Source organism: Meriones unguiculatus, chromosome 8, assembly GCF_030254825.1.
Source record: "Meriones unguiculatus strain TT.TT164.6M chromosome 8, Bangor_MerUng_6.1, whole genome shotgun sequence".
Taxonomy (NCBI): Eukaryota; Metazoa; Chordata; class Mammalia; order Rodentia; family Muridae; genus Meriones; species Meriones unguiculatus.
Genome location: NC_083356.1, coordinates 9,435,951 through 9,457,494, shown reverse-complemented (window position 1 = coordinate 9,457,494; position 21,544 = coordinate 9,435,951). Strand labels below are relative to the sequence as shown.

The following is a 21,544-nucleotide window of genomic DNA, read 5'->3' as shown; positions in this document are numbered from 1 at the left end:
TTAGCAGAGATAAGTGGGGGGAGGGGAAGAAGCATCACAATCATCACCTTCCCCCTCAGAACACATGGCTGTGAGATTGGGGTCATCTTCCTTTGTGTACAAGGCCTGACTCCTCTTTGAAATGGATCCCTAATTCCTCCACGGCCATTTGCTGTTGAGGAGGATACAAGGCCACCCTGAGTCCACACTAGCAGCTAGCTATGATCCAATGACTACACTCCACCAAAAGTCAACTATTAATGCAAAGTGACCTTAAAGGGAAAGAGCACTTTTTTCTCTTTTTTTCTCCTCATACTGGATATGGTTGTTTTAAAACATGAGATAGAGCCAAATATTGAAAATGGCCTGGCCACAACCAGAAAAAAGCAGAGCCCTCCTTCCAGATGAAGAACTACCACACAGCAAGCACTGTCCACGTCTGTATTCCTCAGTCCACACACCCTGAAACGAGGTAAGAAAATAAAATCGCCATACCTGGCAGGGTGGAAGGTTGCCTATTCCTGCTCAAAAACCAATCATCCTTTCCACTGCATCTGGACTCCTAGAAAGCACTCTCTCTAAGAGGGAAGGGTACCAATAGACAGTTGTAGTAGGGTAACAGTCAGCTCAGCAATGTTCACTGAGCGTCAAGTACTCACTCTGTCTTTAAAGCTATCATGAAGTTGGTCCTCAGCAAAAATATGGACGTGCAGTGGCTTGATGCTGAAAATCAGAGCTGACTTCAACATAGTCACAGTTTCTTCCAGTCTTTCACCACAGGCAACAACAGCAAGGTGCATTTTCTCAATGGGCTGTGTTTTCAGACCATACCTAACAGCACAGAGAAGCACATTTCCAACAGTTCAGCATGTACTTACTACTAAATGGTATTTTACTATGTTTAAAAACAGACATTTACAACTTCTTTATAACATGTAAAAGAAATCATCAACCAGTTTTCCACAGCCAACACACATCACGAGTAAACTTTCCAAAGAACAAAGGAGTAGCTAACTCCACTCATCTCTCACACTGGATGTCAAGACAGGAAGAGTATGGAAGTCTTCATTCAAATATTTAAGGAGTATTTTTTTTTATCAAAACATCCTCTCATTTCATTTAAAATCCCTCTACGTGCCTTCTTCAACACACACTCAGATCCGTGAGGCAAGTCAGCTACAATTTCACCCATAAGTATTTCTGTATCATACTCCACCCGAAGCCATGCTGATTACAGAAATTATTTCGTGTAACGTTCTTCAGTGGCACACATTCAGTCTACTCACCAAGAGGTGTCAACATCTCTGCAAAGATCTGAAATATCAAAATGTCTTTCTGGAAGGAAAGGCCTCCTGTGTCGCGCGCACACACACACGTACGCACGTGCACGCACGCACACACACACGCACACGCACACACACACACACGCACACACACGCACACGCACACACACACACGCACACACACACACCACCCTGGCAGGAACTTGCTTCTGACAAGAGCGTGGACTTGGGCTGGAGGGCCCTTCCCTTCCTCTGGTGTGGGCTCCCCACACTGCTCCACTGCAGGCTTTGGACAGAAGTGCTGCCTTCTTCCCAACCATTCCTTTAACCCCTTGCCCTTCATTTCCTATGTATGCATACCATTTATGCTGCGACAAAAGAAACATGAATTCAGTTCATCTCAGAACAGTGGAAGCCACAGACATAGAGAAGGCAGTTGAGGTACAATTCTACAGAATTCTATGTCACCATCCTGTTATCTGCATTTACATCCTACTTCTCACAGTGGTTTTATTTATTTATTTTTTTTTTTAAGTCTTCATTAAAACATTAGCCTGGTAATCCCAGCACTCAGGGAGGTAGAGACAATGTGGATTTCTGTGACTTAGAGGTCAACCTGGTCTACAAAGTGAGTCTAGGACAGCTAAGGCTACAGAGAGAAACCCTGTCTTGAAAAACCAAACCAACCAACCAGACAAACAAACAAACAAGCAAAACACCATAAAACATCAGCCTGAAACAACCCAGATACCCCTCAACTGAAGAATGGATACAGAAATTGTGGTAGATATACACAATGGAATATTACTCAGCAATAAAAAACAAGGAAATCATGAAATTTGCAGGTAAATGGTAGGAACTGGAAAAGATCATCCTGAGTGAGCTGTCCCAGAAGCAGAAAGACACACACGGTATATGTTCACTCATATAGACATATAATATAGGATAAACCTACTAAAATCTGTACACCTAAAGAAACTAATCAAGAGGGAGGACTCTGGCTAAAATGCTCAATCCCCATCCAGAAAGGCAAAGAGGATGGACATCAGAAGAAGGAGAAAACAGGGAACAAGTTAGGAGCTGCCACAGAGGGCCTCTGAAAGGCTCTGCCCTGCAGACTATCAAAGCAGATGCTGAGACTTATGGCCAACAGTTGGGAAGAGTGCATAGAATCTTATGAAAGAAGTGGGAAATAGTAAGACCTGGAGAGGACAGGCGCTCCACAAGGAGAGCAACAGAACCAGAAAATCTGAGCACAGGGGTCTTTCCTGAGATTGCTATTCCAACCAAGTACCATGCACGCACGAAGATTACCTAGAACCCCTGCACAGATGTAGCCCATGGAAGTTCAGTGTCCAAGTGGGTTCCATAGCAATGGGAACAGGGACTGTCTCTGACATGAACTGATTGGCCTGTTCTTTAATCCCTCCCCCTGAGGGGGGAACAGCCTTACCAGGCCACAGAAGAAGACAATGCAGCCACTCCTGATGAGATCTGATAGACTTGGATCAGAAGGAAGGAAAGGAGGACCTCTCCTATCAGTGGACTTGGGGGAGGGAGGCATGCGTGAAGAAGGGGGAAGGAGGGGATGAGGGAGGGAACCACAGGGGGGATACAAAGTGAATAAAGTGTAATTAATAAAAATTAAAATAAAAAAATATTAAAAAACAAAACAACAACAACAAAAAACATCAGCCTGAAGATGGAAAGATGTTCCGGTGGCTGAGAGCACACGTTGCTCTTGCAGAGGACCGGGCGGAGGCTGGAACTGCTATCTTCCTTCCCTGACCTCTCATGCACTTAGCAGTAGAGGCTTATGTAACCAACCAAGATAAGATCTCCACTGTCACTGTCCACAAGGTGGCTCACAACCATCTGCAACTCCAATGACAGGTATCTGACACCTTGATCTGACTCTGCAGGCACCAGACCATGCATGTGGTGCGCAGACATATATACATGCAAACACTCACACACATAAAATTAGTCTAAAACAAAAAAATTAAAACATCACAACCAGGCGACATGGCATAAGTCTATAATTTCAGCACTAGGAAGGCCGAGGCAAGAGGATCCAGTCTGGGCTTTGTAACAAGACTATCTCTGGAAAAACAAAATCATAATTTGAGAATGTCCAATAGGTTCAGTTGCTTAACTGGTCCACAAGCCGAGTACAACCCCAAAGTCAGGAGTCAAGAGCCACTATGAACTGACGTGTAACAGTCACATGTTACTCTGCACAGAACTCTCTACAGAGCCTATTAAGAAACACTGTGTACCTTAGGAGAAAAGAAAAATGCTCCTCAAAGAAGGAAAAAAAAATCTGCCTAAAAGCAGACTCAAGGGCCAGTCATGAATGCAACACCAGGCCTCGGGAGGTGGAGGCAGACAGATCAGGAGTCCAGGTTCACTCTCAGCTAGTTCAAGATCTGTGATCTACGCTCCATGAGATCCTGTCTCAAAGACAACAGCAACAGAGCAAAAGTAAAAACAATCCCTCAACCGCCCACATCAGGAAACACGGCTGGACTGTGGGTCGGCTTGTTCTGCAGCATTTTCGCACTCAGCACCCAAACTGAGCAAAGGAAGCAGGCACTGAGGAAGTCTCTACCCACAACCTGACCCTCAGCCCCAAGGTCAGAAAGCACAACTGCAGAAGAACTACAAGAAATCTGCAGAAAGTGTCTACATTTCAGGAACTGATGACTAAAGCTTTCTAAGCATTCACAGAGAAACAGCCATTCTGGTAATTCTGGCCCACATGAATGCCAGGATCTTCATCACGGTGTATAAAAATGTACTTCATCTTAATTAAAATCCCTGCAGAGATTAATGTTACCTGAAAAGAAATTTAAAGCCAAATCTATTTTTCCAAATGATAAGAAGAAATTGCTAGACAATTCAAAGAACACTGGCTCTCCAGTCAAGCCCAGCTTCAGCGAGAAGCACAGCACTGGCTGCCTGTGCCAGCAGGGACTCAGATCATGGCCTGAAGTGGGAGCTAGGTACAGGACCTGACGCCCATCAGGATCCCTCAGACCATTCACAAAGACAGGCAGCAGCCGGGTCACCTACAGAGGAGCCCTGGGCTACAAAGGTGTTAAACTGCTGCAGACAACAGGGACCCAGCTCCCTCTGGCAGGCTTCCTACCCAGCTTTATTTTTATCAAAAACCATTCCAGCCATTCCTCAAGAAATTCTAGGAAGCTCTCCGACTGACAGCTAAACTTACTGTGTCCTAAGCTGCTGTCCTAAGGCTGCCTGGCGTGTAATGGTTCACTCTGATTGTCACCTGGACATAAGGCAATGAATAGGGAAGGAAGTCTCCTAAGGAAAAACTGTCCAAGTGAGGTTGGCCTCTGGGCATAGCCTGTCAAACAGTTCCTTAACTGGGTTTACTGACCTAGCAAGACTCACCCTAAATATAAGCAGCAGCAACTCACAAACTGAGTCTGGACTCAGTAAAAAAGCAAGAACAAGCCAGGCATGACGACACACCAATTAATTCATTGCCCTCTGTTCCTGACTGTGGGTGTGACATCCTAACTTCCCACAACAAGGGATTGCAACGTGAAATTTGAAAGGCAAATAAACCCTTTTTCCTTTAAACTGTTTATATAAGGGCATTTTATCATAGCAACAGGAAATGCAACTAAGGCAGAAGGGGAGCCTCTAAGATGTGTGAGGAAGGAACCTCACTTAGGCAATGCCCATCACTGTAGCATACTTCCCTAACTCAGTGGAGAAGCATCAGGGCCCAGAGCAATGTAAGCAGCCAAGGCTTTCTTACTTGAGTAGTGTCTGAGGGCACATAAATTCTCTCTCATTGCCAGTGACCTCTAGGACCTGAGGAACCCGAGGCTCACAAACAAAAGGGAGAGCTGGGATGCACCTCAGCCATAAAGCTCATGCCCAGCTTGCTTAGGGGTCAGTCTGCAATACCACCAACCTCAAAAACCGAGAACATGACACTAACGAAGAGCATAACAAAATTAATTAAAATCTGAATCATGAAAGTATCTAAGCAAATGGAAAGAACTCTTCAAAACCTGCCACCAAGAGACATAAAATGAGACAATCATTGCGATCACTACTTCACCAAAAAAAAAAAAAAAAAAAAAGGAATGAATGTATTTCCATACATATTTCAAAATGGACAGAGAGTGTTACAGAGAAGACGTGGAGTCCAGCACTGTAACCATGCAATAAAACTTAACCAACCATGTTAAGCTATAAGACTGTCCCGCTACCTACTGCACTAAATGAGGCACCTCAACCTTAAGCTTATGGTAGATACCGCTGACGCCTTCTGACAGCATGAGCAAAAGCCTAAAGCGACACCAAACCCTTAATCTACTCATGGGGACACAGGCAAATCCATACTAAGGGTCATTCTGCAAAACAACAAAACCATCACAAAAGATGGGGGCCAGTGGAATGGCTCAGTGGGTAAAATGCTTAAAGGCAAACCTGCCAACCTGATTTCCATCCTTGGACTCACAGAGGGGGAGAGAACCTTAACTTCTACTGTGGAAGCAGATGGCAGATCCCCAGTTTCTCCCCTGTCACCGAAGAGTCTGTTTCCAACAAGGTGGAAGGTGAGGGGTACCACTGTACCCTGTGACCTGTACACAAGGCCCAGCAGATGCACCTGCATGCAGTCACAGAGCACACACAGCTAAAGCAGGCAAGAAGGGCGTGGCATCTGTGTTCTACACTGTCTTCCTGACACAGGTCACTGAGTATGAGGGAGATTTAGTGCTGCTTAAGAAAGTGAGTTTAAGAGCTGGAGAGACGGTTCAAGCAGTAAAGAACACTTGCTTGCTCTTCTAGAGGACAGACTTCAGTTCTCATTACCCCTATTAGACAGCTCACAACCACCTATAATTGCAGTTCCAAGGAATCTGACACCCTCTTCTGTCTTCTGTGAACACCAGGCACACTTGTGCATAGACAACACACACACACACACACACACACAAAGACAAACAGGAAGTAAAAAGGAAACTATGCTTAAGATATTTTATAGAATGTTGATACATACTGCAAACTGGTTTATATTTTTGTATGGTTTAAGTAGATACAATACTACAAGCAGAAAGTGTAGAAGAGGAGTACGATGTAAAATCTCAAATTTAAGAGCCTAATGTAACCAGGCCGTGATGGCACACACCTTTAATCCCAACACTCAGGAGGAACAGGCAGGCAGAATCTCTGGGATCAAGTCCAGCCTGGTCTACACAGTGAGTTCCAGGACAGCCAGGGCTACAAAAAGAAACCCTGTTTCAAAAATACAAACAAACTAAAACAGTCTAATATAGTCTAGTTGTAAACACGTTTCAGCCTTTCAGCTACTTGAGAGGCTGAAACACAAATATTACTTAGGCCTACAAGCTAAATTATCAGCCTGGGACAACACAAGGAAATCTCAATCTCTCTCTTTCTCTCTCTGTACTTGTGCATATATGTGTGTAAGAGAGAGAAGGGGGGGAGAAGACAGAACTAACCCTCTCCATTTGCTTACAGGAAATGGAGAATTCAAGACTTTATGTATACTATTATACATATTAAGAATGCAGCTTGTATTACAGGCAATGAGTAACTGTCGAAACAGGAATAATTAAGTCTTCTCTAGGGATGAGCCCTCTAATTGGTTATCCAGTACCAAGTGGTCAGTTCCAAAACCATGCATACAAGCTACCAAATACACTCAGCAGGTTTTTAATGATAAAGAGACAGTAAATATGAGACAGTGAGGAGGAGCACAGGAGGAGAGGGAATGATGTAAGTATATTTTATTTTTTTAATTTAAAAACAAAAAAGCCAACAATTGCAGCTCATGAATAAAGCAGAATGACAGAAAAGTGGTGACCAGAAATGAGGCAGAGGGCTGGACCAAAAGGTTTAAAGAATTCAAGATTTACTGCATAGTAAAGTGATCACAGATAGTAAAAAAGTGTTATATATTTCAAAATAGCCTAATGGTTCAGAGAAATGGTTCAGAGGTTAAGAGTACTTGCTGCTCTTACGAGGACTCAATCTCATTTCCCAGCACCCACTGCGGCAGTTCACAACCAACTTTAACTAGTTCCAGGGGACCTGATGTCCTCTTCTAGCCTCCATGACCCCTGCATGCATGTGATGCAGTCAGGCAAAACATCACAAACATGAAATTAAATAATCCTAAAACGGCTAAAGGACTTTACATGTTCTCACTAAAATTGGTAAATTATGAGAGGTGGGCAGGATGAAAATTATTTGGTGTAATCACTCCACACCACAGATCTCTATCAAACTATCAAAGGAAACGCACGTTGTCAATTTAAACACAAACTGAAAACAAACACCAGGTCAGTGCAGGGCCTCTCGTCCAGAGCACGCGACCCTGAAGTGGGCTAGTCTCCCGCTCATCAGCTCCTTACAGGAGGCCTTCAGAAATGCTAGGTCCGTCCTTCTCTGCTGCCCCCAAGTTCACTACTGCACCACCACCCACGCTCTGAACCACAGAGCGGCTCTAACCTGATTGAGAATGCGGTGACCGCCATGGTCCCTGGCAAACAGTGAGGGTTTAAGTTAACCATAAAGATAGGAGCCTCCCTGGATATGTCAGGCCACCCCCACGTTCGCCAGCACCACTGTCTCAGGAGAGTGACTGCCTTCCCCACTCCCATGGACACTTGATTCTCTCCCTGAAGACATGAGCAGGATGGGACACCATGCAATAAATACTGTCTTCTACTTCTTCGGTAAGGATGTTTTAATCTTCCTCATTCCCAAAAACCTCCAGGCTAAAGGTAACATAATCTTTCCTGTCACATCCCCTACAGAATGTGTTTTTAGTACACTAGCTCTTTGGTGGAGGCCAAAGGATCACCTGCAGGGCTCAGTTCTCTTCCCCGCTATGTGGGTCCTGGACATCCAACTCGGTGTCAGGCTTTGAAGCAAGTGTCTTTACCAGATGAACCAGATACTAGGTTGGGTACTAGGACTGGCTGGGTGTGGTGGTGCATGCCTGTGATCCCAGCACTTAGTAAGGCAGAGGCAGACGGAACTCTATGAGTTCAAAGCCAGCCTGGTCTATAAAGCAAGTCCAGGATAGCCCAGGCTATCCTGTCTCAGGAGAAAAAAAACAAACAGACAAAAAATTAAATCCTCTATTAAACCCCAAGCTTTAAATTAGACAGCTGGCAAATGCGTGCGCGCACATAAACGCACACATATGTAGGTTATCTTTAAACATCTGGCAGAAGCCTTTTCTCGTCTGTCTACATAATTTTGACTGTCAACTTCACAGAGCTTAGAGTCATCTGAGGGTAGAAGCTCCTGGGTCAGAATGACACGTGGGCATGTTCGTCAGAGACTGTCTTAATGGTCGATGTGGGAGGGTCCAGCCCACTATGGGCTACTCCATCCTGAGGTAGGTAGGGCTGCGTTCTATCAGGGGAGCTGAGCCAACAAGCAAGAAAACCCGTGAACAGCATTCCTCCATGGTTGACTCCCCTCAGGAGTGGACTGTGACCTGGAAGTATAAACCAAATAAACCCTCTCCTCCCAAGCTGCGTTTATTCCAGTATTTTATTAAACTAGAACACACCTACACATCAATTTATCAGTAAAGTGCAACCATAACTTCCTCTAAAATTTACAATTTATCTTAATAACATTTGGAAAAATTTAGAGCATTGACGTATATGTTAAAATTTAACTAAAAGATGACACCGAGAAATAAAAAACCCACCCAGAAAATCAGTTATTTAGTTATACGATATTGAATTGCAGGAAAAGGACTTATGTTTTATTACAGTGAAAGGTTTGATCATCTACTATCTAGTCTTACCTACTCTGATCTACCAATTAAATATTTTAAGGGCCTACCTAAAAGCCGCTTCCCAAAAGCAGTTCATTCCACAAACATCAGAGGGCAGCATCCAATAGGGATTCCAGTAACACAGAGAGAAATCTTTACACCTGACAGTGAGAAGAAATAACAGTCCTGTGAGTGTTTAGATTGGGAACTGCCAAGGAATTCAGTGAATAGCCCAATAACTTCATGTTCATTTTTACCAAAGTTCAATTGCTATAGGAATTTGAAGCATTTTTCGAACACTGGTGTCTTCTTTACTTAGGGCACATTATTTTAAGTAAAACCTTAAGACCAGTAGGTGAGCGTATCTTACAACTGGAAATGCTTTCTGGTCAGGAACTCTCTGGAAACATTAAAATCTCCTCCCCTATGATGACACATACAAGACACTAACATATCTTTTTCTTCACAGACTATGCACAACATCCCAGAAAACTCATTCCACCCATGTCTGTTTACCACAAAAGTAAAATGTCACAAATGCAGGTGTGATGGGAGAAAAAGATCATTACACAGATCCAACTTAATCATCAACTCAAACTACTCATATGGTGTTTCAAAGTGGAGAGCAAGACATCATGCTGACAGTGGTGGCCGCTCAGTCCCATATCCTCTGCTTCATCATTACCTCATTACCACAAAGGCTGAGATGGATGCTGTGCGCTTTCTTCTTAAGGCTGGGGTTGAGAAATTGTATGTCTCATGTTGCAAAAACGTTTCTCACTGCTACTTCCTCCCAAAGCAGACATGAGACACTAACTACCCTCATGAAGTCAGGGCAGACCACCAGCCTAGGACGCATTTACTTTTTCTGAGGATTCAATTAAAAGTTGCTATTCTACTATCAAAAGGTCTGTGAAATTTCAGACTTGCAAACTCTTTGGTCTGACTTCCCACAAACCTCTACCATCTCTGATCTAAGGCCTGAAGGTATAATACCATCTCTTGGAGAGATGCACACCAGACTAACGGACTACATAAGACTCTGGGACCAGGGTCTGACTGGTGATCCTTTAAATACTGCCTATGAAATTCTGTATGCTATTTCACAAACAACTACAGCACTGGAATTTTAAAATCACTAGGAAAAGTTATACTGTTATACTTGGTTTTCCTTTGAGAGATACATCAAAGCCCACAAGGTTTTGTACATATCTTTTTTATTTGGTTTTTGGAGACAGTATCAGAGCCCTAACTGTCCTGGAACTTGCTTTGTAGACCAGGCTGGCCTTGAACTCACAGAGATCCACCTGTCTCTGCCTCACCACTGGAATTAGGGGTGCACCACCATGTCCAGCAAAGTTATGTATCTTAATTAAAAAAAAAAGAGGTTAGTCAGGAAAGTAAATATTTACCTAATAGTAATGTGTCTCTTGATTAGATGCTGCATTTTTATAGGCAGCTAAACTCAGTGGCACCCTAACAAATATGCATATATTCTTTCAAATTCAAGTTCCTGCAGATCCATTTAAGTCACACACAAACTTAGGATAAGGACATCATCAGTGTTAGTTTAACATAGTTTATTTAAAATCGACACCAGCATGTACCTTTGCTCTTGTTGAGGGCAGGGGGAGCAAAACAGTCTGGGTTTCAGAATGAGATGTTCAATGTAGAGTTGTAGCCACAGTCTTTTAATGCTTAAAAAATTGTTATTGTTCATTGTTAGTTTGTAAACTGCTGAAAAGCTTGGAGTTGTCACAAAGCAAGGAAGAGGAATGTAAGCCATAATTCCCTTTAGAGTATAAATTTAGGGACTAGTAAGCAGCTCTGCAGGTAAAGAGGTTCGAAGCTGTTCATGATGACCTGAGTTCAATCTCTGGAACCCATGCGGTGGAAGGAGAGAAGTGAACACTGCAGGTTGTCCTCTAAGCCTCCACAAAGTCACTACAGCGCACACACATGTACACACAAAGTGAGTTTTAACAAAAGTTAATGGTTTGAGCAACAACAGCCCACAACTTTCACTCCTAAACACTCAAGAGCACTAAAAACACCTATGTTTATAGAAAAGATATATGTGGCCAGGTAGTGTTGAGAGTCAGGGAGGAAGAGGCAATAGTGTGTCTGAGGCCAGATTTAGCTACAGGACACCCTGCTCCAAAGCAGTAACAAAATACATGTAAATGAATTTCCATAGCACCACTATTCACAACAGCCAATCAGTAGAAAGCCCACCCAAATGCCTATCACATGATGAGCAAAATATGTCAGATCCACTTAATGAAATATTATCAAGTGTAGTAATAAATGCTACAGATGACCCTAAAAATACAAAATGAAAGAGACCAAACTCAAATATTCACACTTGGTAAGATTCATTTATGGGAAATGTTCAGGAGAAGCAAATCTACGGCGACAGACTCAAACCTGTGGGAGTCCAGAGAGGGAGTGGGAAGTTACTAAGATGGACACAGTTGGGGGGAAGTAATTAAACTACTAAAAGCTAAGGCAGACATAGCTGGACAGGAAAAGTCAAGTATTAGGGGGTTTCTTGATTGTAACACCATGTTGGAAAACACACTGTATGTAGGTAAGATTTAAAATTCATTATTGGGGAGCCGAGGAGACGGTCTATTCAGTAAAGTGTCTGAGAAACAGTGTCTTGAGATCCTCAGCGCACATGGAAAAAGCCAAGCGTGGCAGCGCACCTGTGACCCCAGCACTGCAGGTGGAGACTGGAAGATCCTGGGGCTGGCTTGCTGTCCAGCTAGATCAGCGAGAGACATGTCTCAGAAAAAGGTGATTGAGAGAGACATCAAATGTCAACCTCTGCTCTATACACACACACACATTCACACACACATTTTCTCAAACACATGTATATACATAAGCACACGTGCATGCATACACTACAAACACAGGAAAATGTATTTGCTATGTAAAAACACTTAGGAAGAATATACACATGACCTACTAACATGAAAAACAAAACCCAGAAATATCAGAGTGCAAAGAGATGCTTTAGCAGTTAAGAACACTGGCTGCTCTTTTGGAGGACCAGAGTTTGGATCCCAGCATCCACATCAGACAGGTCAAACTGTCTATCACTCCAGCTATAAGGGATATGACATCCTCTTCTGTACTCTGCAGACATGCATTCACACATGCACGCATGCATGCGTGTGTACACATACACACAGAAATAAATACAGAAAAAAGTAACACTAGAGATGTGCTGGCAAGAAAAAAATTACTTGAGAGTCTTCACTTAACCTATCTACTCTCCCATTCATGAAAAACTGAATTTTTTTTTTTAAGGTCAGGGACAGTGGCAAACACCTGTAATCCCAGCATTCAAGAGGCTGAGGCAAGAGTCTGAGTGTAAGGCAAGCATGGGCTATAAGGCAAGACCCTGTGTTGGGGGAGGTGGGAGAGGAAGCTGTTTAGAGAGCACGGTATGTGCTATTACAGGTACTAAGGAAGGAAGGCAGCAGCCTGAAGACAAACAGCTCCAAACCTGCAGTCCTGCCCACACTCAAAAGTTCTGGAAAAGCAAAGGTGGGTACCCAGCTTATACCTGCTTAACAAGGTGTGCAAGAGGGTCAACACTTAACTACTAGGTAATCAGAATGTGGGGGAGCAGCACAGGAAGCGGCCATGCCAGCAGCTAAGTGTACTGCCTCTGCTTGTTACCAAGCTTCCTAAGGCTTAACACAGGACATTCTCGGTGGCTGGATGTGAGCAAACTGATCAAGGGGTAGCGCAGGTCACACAAATTTTAACATATTATTAAAATGCTCAAAGCCACACACACACAAACTGCACAAACATGTTTTCTGAATGAGTTCTGGAGACTAAAAAATGTCAACTTTAGGACATATATAGACACTCTGTAAGACGTTACTATTAGGAAAATTGGGTGAAAAAAAACATGGGGAGTCTCCAAATTTCCCATGAATTAGCATTATTTCAGAACAAAAATTTTCTCAAGAGAAAACTAATTAAAAAAAAAAAACAACCCATCTTCAAAATTGTCAATAATTACAAATGTTTAGAAAATTACACTCTGGGACTGGTGGTACACACCTGTGATCCCAGTACCAGGGAGGCTGAGATGGAAAAACTAAGTTTAAGGGCCGCCTAAGCCTCACTAAAACCATGTCTCAGAAAAACAAAAACAAGAGGCTGGAGAGACGGTCCAATGGTTACAAGCACTGGAGGCTCTTGCACAGGACCCAGTTCATCGGTAGCTCAAGATCCAGGAGATCTAACCACTTTCCTAGCCTGAGAGCACAAGACATGCATGTGGTACACAAACATGTATGCAGGCAATCCACATTCATGAACATAAAATAAAAATAAATAAATCTTTTTTAAAAAGTTGTTTCAGGGCTGCAGAGATGGTTCAGATATTAAGAGTATTGACTACCCTTCCAGAGGACCCAGGTTCAATTCATGGTAGCTCATAACTGTCTATGACTCCAGTTTCAAGGGAATCTGACATTCTCACACAGACACACATACAGGCAAAACACAAGTGCACATGAAATAAAAAATAAATTACTTAAAAAGACATTTTATTTTCTACATTTAAGAAAAACCATAAAGCCAGCCAGGTGTTAGAGGCACACATCTTTAATCCCAGCACCGGGGATGCAAAAGCAGTTGGATTTCTGTGTTCAAGAACAGCCTGGCCTACAGAGTGCATTCCAAGTCAGCCAGGGCTACACTTGTCTCAAACAAACAAAAAGAAGTGTAAAGCCATGTTCCCTGTGGTAGTGCACTTTTTAAATTCCAGCGTTGAAAGTCAAAGGCAGGTGATCCCTGTGAATTCCAGAACAGTTGGGGTTAAAAACAAAACAAACAAACAAACAAAAAGTCTGGTACCAGCTACTTGGAAGGCTGAAACAGGGGGGGTTTGAGTCTAGGAGTTGACAGCTGATGTGGTTAATAGTGAGACCCTGTCAAAGACAAAAACAAACAACACGGAACAATCTTAATGCTCTCCTCAGTAACCTCTCAAGCTTGAAGGAGACTTAAACCCAAGAGCAGACATCTTCTGTGGGGGAGCTGAGGAGGCCCCAAGTGAGCGTGAAAAGAACAGGTGAGGTCCTGAGTGAGTATGTAGCACTGACGTGTCAAGGACCTAATGCCTCAGACCCACAGAAGGGGAAAAGGAAAGGCTCTCCCCTGAGACTCAGTGGGGTGACAATCCTCTGGCCTCATTCAATTACTGACAGTGCAGGCAAGTACAGAGGCTAACTGCAGCTTCCTCCTCCCTGGTGTCTACAGCCTGCAATTCTCCAATATGGTCGTGCTCACGGATAACCCCTCCTCCTGTGCTATGGTTCCACTCCATCAGACAACACTGGCCCCAGCTTCTCTGAACATGTCTGTCCTTTCCTCATTCCCTCACTGCTCCAGCCAGGTTTCCAGGACCAGATCATGCAGGAGACAACAGTCTTCTGTATTTAGCTAAGTTGAAAGGTATTTCTTTTTCATTTCAATAATAATAATAATCACAAGAGTTCTGTAAAATCTGTATGCGACGAAGCATCCCTTGGCTCCATAAAGAGTCAAGGAAAATTTCAGGCAAATCCACTTTAAGACTGTGGAGGGCTGAGCATAGGGCAACAATGCAATCCAAGCCACGGTTACCCGTGACGGGGCCAGGATTGTGCATGCACCACGGCACAGTTCATTCTCCGAATGCTGCCAAGTTACCAGGACTTAGGATCTGCCTGGGCAACTCACTGGAGACTGCTCCGTGTCTAGACCACTTACTTTCTAGCTCTGAATCAGACCTTCCCCTCTTTCTTAGATCTCTAACTTCATGGATACTCAGAAAGTGAGGAAAGGGCGGTTCACAGCAGATGCCGCTGAAACGGGGTAACCATTTCATAAAATGACCACACAGCAGACTCTCTTCCCCTGACCAAAAAAAAAAAAAAAAAAAGAAAATAGATAGATAGATGTATATATTACAGATTTAAGTGTTATTTTTTTAGTGTGTAGGAGTGTACAGACTATAGAAGTTGTTCTATGTGTGAAACATAAAAACAATAAAGAAAAAAACAGCAAATCTGAAAACAAAAATTTCAAACTACATGCAACATATTCTTTGCAAGCAAGAACTATGCAGGGAGAATTTCAACAGACAGGAATATTTGATACTTTAAAATAAGATATCTAAGCCAAAAGTATACTTTTTAGTCAAATGAGTGTCTCCAAAAGCTCATAATATTAATTACTAGCTTTTATTCAATATTATGGATCAGGATTATGCTAAGTTTTCAGACTGTTTTTGTTGACTGCCCCACCAGAAAATTCTTATCTTCCATGCGCTAACTAATGTCAGGGGTTGGGGGGCATTCGGTAGGTGATTAGAGCATAAAGGTCAGTACCCAAGAATGGGATTACTGTCCATTTAGAAGCTCTGGACCTCCCTGGCTATATGAGACCATAGCAAGATGGAGTAAGAAATCACTTATTCCTGTTGTTTCCAATCTATGAAGTTGGAATAGTTTTGCTACAGCAGCCCAAGTAACACTCAACAAAGATGTGACGTAGATGGCTCTATGCTGTCCAATAACCTAGAAAATGAAGTGTGACTAACAAAGCAGGGTAAGGAGCCTTGCCTACGATTTCCACTTTCTCCAGTGTTCAATGGCCCAATTCCCCACGCCCTCAAAAACATTCAAGGAAGTTGGGGGGAGGGGGGGTGACCCCAACAGTAGTGCAAAAATTAATGGTCACATCTATCTCTCAACTGTATCAGTAGTTCTCAGTGTTTATTTGCATCTTAATAACAGCTCGTGGTTAAACACAGATTACTGACATTCTAGTTTAACAGGTTTCTTACTGGGCCCCAATGAACAATTTCCCCAAAAGTATAAGGGGGGGAGGGGCTTACACTTTAAAATTTAAACAATCACATCAGCTACAGTTTTACTGTGCCAGTACCAATCATTTCAGAATGTACATCAAAATATTAAGTTGTAAGTATTAAATGTACATAAATTTTATCGATTATATCCCAACGTGGCTGGAAATTCATTATCTATGTTTTACAGTGAGTAAATTAATACGCAGAGACACAACCACGTGATCAGGGGATTCTGAGCCCGTGAGTGAATTGAGGGCACAGATCTAAGACTCACGCATTCTCTGTACTAAGACTGGAGGGAATGAACTCAGCACTTGGCAGGTCCTTTACCACTGGGATACATACCCAGTCCTCGGCCTGTTGAACCTGGGTCTGTCTCACTAGGTAGCCCAGGCTGGCCTCCGAGCTCTTCATGATCCTCCTGCCTCTGCCTCCTTCAGCAAATCCTACCGGTGTGGGACACCACAACCCGAAACACTTTCTTAGAGGTGGGCAATAGAATCTGAGAATAATACCTAGACCCCGCATTTCTGACTACAATTCAACCGTGAAACAATAACTCATTATCCCCACTCGGTGTTTTTTTTTTTTTTTTTTTACCCGCTTCCCTCTGGAAGTAACTATCAACTCTCAGAAGCTGCACAATAGCTCAAAGTGGATGTTACCTTTTTCACAATTCCTCTGTCTTCCACTCTAGAATTAGCTACACTCAGAATTGCCCACAAATGCAGGATCCACCAAGGCAGTAAGAAACGCTCAAGATGCTAAGTACCTTGCCAAAACAGTTTTCCATTTAAACTTTATAACTCTAACACTGGCAGTGATTTATGAAAATCCACCGAATCACTATATTGCATTATAAATAGCCATTTTTAAATGGTACCTTCATTCCCCACCACTCCCATAAAATAGGGGCAAATATTTCGCTCATGTTTCTGAACTTCCTTTAAGTTTCCGCATAGGCAGTGTTTCCAAAACAAAAATTCACAGCTCGCTCTATGCCCCGGCCAGATTTATCTAACCACGGCTACGGATGAAAACTTAGACACCTGGAGGTGGGGGCTCCACCAGGGCGCCAGCCAGATTCTTAAACAGCTCAGCTTCCGACTCCATGGAAACAGGAGGGAATTCCCACTGGCTGTAATCAGGATTTGGTCGGCCACCACTCACTTCCAACCAGCCCTCTAGAAAGTTGCAAATCAACTCCATTTCTAACTGCTCTAAACACTGGGTCTGAAGCCAAACAGAAAGTGCTCGGTGGCGGGCACGGCGCGACCCGCCGGCGCCGTCCCGGACCCCCGCGCCCGGCGCTGCGGCCCGTACCTGCCCGGCCAGCCGGGGCCCGCGCTGCCCGCGCCTCTCCCGGGGCCGCGTCCGCCGTCCGCCAGCCAGGAAACCGCCGCGGCCTGTGGCCTGCGGCCTCCCGCCGCTCCTTCCTCCAGGGACACTGCGAGCTGGCTGAAGGCGTACAGCAGCGAGCAGAAGCCGCAGGCCAGGCACAGCCCTACGACCCGCAGGTAGCGCCGCATCCCGGCCCGCGCTACCGCCGCCGCCGCCGCCGCCGCCGCTGCCGCCGCGCTCGCCCGGGCCAACTGCGAAGAGCCGCAACGCGCAGCCGCAGCGTGACCAGCCCGGTTCCCGCCCCGCCCCGCCCCGCCTCCCGAATCCTGGCCAGGTCCTACTCCATCCTGTCCCGCCCAAGCCCCGGCCCCAGACACCGCCCCCTCCCTCGGCTTCGCCCCGCCCCTACGCCCCAGCCACGCCCACACCCAGCGTTAGCCACGCCTCGCCCCTGGCCCGGCATTGTCCCGCCCCACGCTCTATCCCCGCCCCCTCCCTCAGCTTCGCCCCGCCTCGCGTCCTAGCCCCGCCCCAAGCCCGGCTCTAGCCCCGCCTCCGGGACACGCCCCGACCTCGGTCCCCGGATCCGCTGCGATCCCGGAAGTGGAGCTGCGCAGTGTCGCAGGCCCAGCGTCCGCGCAGAATCTAGACGCGGACGCTGGTTCCTAACTAGACGTTAGCCGGCTTCCAGCAACCCTCAGAGAGGTGTCCCGAAAGGAGCGGGTCTGTAGGCGCTTGGCCTCAATCTGCGATTTTTCTACCGCGTAGTTTGTGACGCTGAGCAACTTGAATTTTAAGATATCGCTGCGTGACTAAAAAGACAAGTGGTTTTCCGCACTTGCTAGCTCTTTCCGGCCCCATCCTGCGTCTCGTGGACCCCAGCCTCGAGCCTAAAACGTTGGTGCGTCGTGGGTCTTCAAGGCGGCGGTGGGTCAGAGGTGCTGTGCTTTCGCCTCCACGCAACAGGCTGGGCTGCCTGGGACCTTTTACGTTTTCAGACTTTGCTTACAACTCATTTGCATGCTCTCCTTAGAGGCCTCCCTTTCCCGCCACTCCTTCACCGGTCACTCACCCCCACCCCCCCACGAGCTAGGCTCGTACGGAAGCCTAGTTGGAACGTGGGTGGAGGCACAGAGATTAGAAACGAGTGCAGCTAAGACACTGGCTGGTGCTGGAGACCCGTGCTGCCGATTTTACAAGGTGCGATGACTAGCTTAAACTTCATGGCTATTCTTAGATGCGTTTAGTCTCTGAGTAAGGATTTCGTTGGCCACCCGTGTCTGATCTAACATAGCTTTGACTCAAAACCTTTAAAGCAATCTCAGTGAACCACTGGCTTCCTCCACTTTGGAAGCTAAGAATGACATAAGACCTGAAACCTGTCAGTTTTTCCCGTTTGCTGTAATCAATCTGATGATCCATCTGGAGTCTGGAAAATGCCTTAATTTCTGACTCTCTTTCATTCTCTGATTATAAAGCTGTAAATGCTTCCATGTTGGAACATGTTATTGCAGGTAACCCGAACCCATGCTCCCAGGCCGTGCAGGGGTCTCTCATATTTGGTTCAAAATAAATCCTCTTACTCCCTTTGAAAGAAGGCTGTTGTACAAAGACAGGATAGCTATCTGTAAGGGTGTGGACACGCCCCAGAGTATCTCAGAGTACAGTTGAGATTTCTTAGCGAGGGTGGCCTTCATAAGGGAAGGAATTGTAGGTTCAGTGAGCAATGAAAACAGCTCTTTTATTCAGCAGACTGTGAGAAGTGTGATGCCAGGATAAGTGAATGCAAGAGTGGACATGAGGAGTGATAAGACTGCAGAAAGGGTTAGCTAATACAGTGCCTTGCTTCACAAACTCCTGGGAGTTTAAACTTGATCTGCTTGAAGGGTTTTTAAGGAAGGAAGTAACATGATCACATTTGCATTTTAGAGGGCGATTCTGGCTGGAGTGAAGGCTGGGACAGAGATGAGAGACTGCAGAAGGTGGGTCCAGAGCCAAAACCAAGGCTTAAACACACACACTTAAAAACGCACTTAAAATGCACACAAAAATACATTTAAACATACACTTAGAATGCACACACACTTCAACAATACATTTAAATACTTTAAATGCACACTTAAAAGTACACACAAATGCATACACTTAAACATCCAAAACTACTGGTAAAATGAACAGTTAAAATATATAGAGAGATAAAAACACACTTAAAAGCATACACTTAAAATACATGCATACTTAGAAACACACTTAAAAACACACACATATTTCATGAGAAAAACTACACTGTTGCATTGTTCAGGTTGCATCTGGGTCACTGAGAAGTCGTCTGTCCACAAAGGACAATGTGAGGGAAAGTGCAGGCATAAGAAGCTCTCAACACCCACACCAAGAGCTGGCTCTGCCCCCACGGGAAAATCACTAGTGTGGGCTATTTCCTCCCCATAGGGATTAAATTTCTTGCCTTACCTAAAAAATAAAAATGAAATCCAATCAACTATCAACATGTATAAAGAGAAAGAAAACATACATTTGTTCATTCAATAAATATTTATTGAATATTTTCTACATGCCAGACAAGAGACTCAGATGCACAATATTCAGGAATAACGGGGTACCCTGCCCTCAAAAGGGAGAGAGGCCAGTAGAAACAAAGAGAACACTACATCTTTCTCGTAACACCTTACAATTCTTAAGAGAAATAACGACAACCTACAAGAAGTACAGAACTTTTCAAGAGCACTAACAAGAATGGAAAGTTGGAGTATGGGGTACTAGCTGGAACACAGCAAATACCCAGGCAAAGAACAGCCCATTTAAAAGTTGCTGAGTAAAGCGGGCTTGATAAAACCTAAACTCTGGAGACCACGGCAGGGTTACGACCACAGGCTCGAGGCCAGCCTAGTCAACATAGTACCAGATCAAACTGGGCTACAGAGTGTGGCCCCATTTAAAATATAAATAAAAATCTTTAAAAAATTTAAGGTTTTACTGTTTCCCACTTCTTTCATACGATTTCCTGCACTCTGCCCAAAGGTTGCCCATAAGTCTCAGCATCTGCATTGATAGTGTCAGACTCCTGACTTGTTCCCTCTTTTCTCTTTCTTCTGATGTCCATCCTCTTTGCCTTTCTGGATAGGAATTGAGCATTTTATCAAGAGCCCTCCCTCTTGATTAGTTTCTTTAGGTGTACAGATTTTAGTAGGTTTATCCTATATTTTATATCTATATGAGTGAATATATACCGTGTGCATCTTTCTGCTTCTGGGATAGCTCACTCAGGATGATCTGGAGAGGACAGGAACTCCACAAGGAGAGCAACAGAACAAAAAAATCTGAGCACAGGGGTCTTTCCTGAGACTGATACTCCAACCAAGGACTATGCATGGAGATAACCTAAGACCCCTGCACAGATGTAGCCCATGGCAGTTCAGTATCCAAGTGGGTTCCATTGTAATAGGAACAGGGACTGTCTCTGACATGAACTGATTGGCCTGCTCTTTAATTACCTCCCCCTGAGGGGGAAGCAGCATTACCAGGCCACAGAAAAAGACAATACAGCCACTCCTGATGAGACCTAATTGACTAGGATCAGAAGGAAGGAAAAGACCTCCCCTATCTGTGGACTTGGGGAGGGGCATGCATGCAGAGGGTAGAGGGAAGGATTGGGATGGAAGGAGGGAGGGAACAACAGGGGGATACAAAGTGAATAAAGGTAATTAATAAAGAATTAAAAAAAATTTAAGGTTGCTAATGATTTTTTCCAAGAAGAAACCTGTAGGAAAAATGAGTAATCTCTTAACTCCTAGATCATAAAACCTTGGAATAGTATAAAGGGAAGCCAGCCAGCAATGTATGCAAAGAGCATACAGAATAATCATGCTCTTGACATGGGGAGGGGAGGTGTTAATACTGTATCATCTTTACATTCATTTTAATCCTGTAATTGCAAAAGAAGTTGTTGCAAAAAGGCACTCTAAAAATAAAAATGTTTATACTAACTACCACACACAAGGCCCTGGAAAGATGAGAAATTGCTGCCATGTTGCTGTCTGGCCAGGCTTCACACACTTCATTTTTATATTCCTAAATTGACCTCTGTTACCGAAAACAGCTTAACCTATTTCAACATCAAGTGGGTATTTCTTTCATCTACTGCAGGTACGTATTCCAAGTCTCTCTAGAACCATGCTCTTTAATCTCCAGTGATAGGCTGAATGACTCCAAATTCTCAACTCAAAAAACAAA

At 44.3% G+C, this 21,544-nt stretch overlaps 1 protein-coding gene and 1 long non-coding RNA gene across 3 annotated transcripts in view; one reads left to right on the top strand and one right to left on the bottom strand.

Annotated features, from left to right (window-relative positions):
• The window catches only part of Gxylt1 (glucoside xylosyltransferase 1), a 35,106-nt gene extending 17,577 nt beyond the window's left edge, over nucleotides 1-17,529 (bottom strand). Inside the window, exons 1-3 of one of the 2 annotated variants that reach the window (XM_060388783.1) lie at nucleotides 17,279-17,529; nucleotides 9,138-9,230; nucleotides 639-810 (exon numbers count right to left, since the gene is read on the bottom strand). In XM_060388783.1, coding sequence (XP_060244766.1) covers nucleotides 639-810; nucleotides 9,138-9,230; nucleotides 17,279-17,484 — 471 coding nt within the window. In that variant the 5' untranslated portion in view covers nucleotides 17,485-17,529. The remainder of the gene's footprint in view (nucleotides 1-638; nucleotides 811-9,137; nucleotides 9,231-17,278) is intronic. The other variant, XM_060388784.1, reaches the window with a different exon arrangement.
• A 375-nt stretch (nucleotides 17,530-17,904) lies between these two features.
• On the top strand, nucleotides 17,905-21,544 carry LOC132655763 (uncharacterized). Its single transcript, XR_009593584.1, has 2 exons — nucleotides 17,905-18,496; nucleotides 19,226-21,544. It is a non-coding gene; the product is annotated as an uncharacterized LOC132655763 (long non-coding RNA).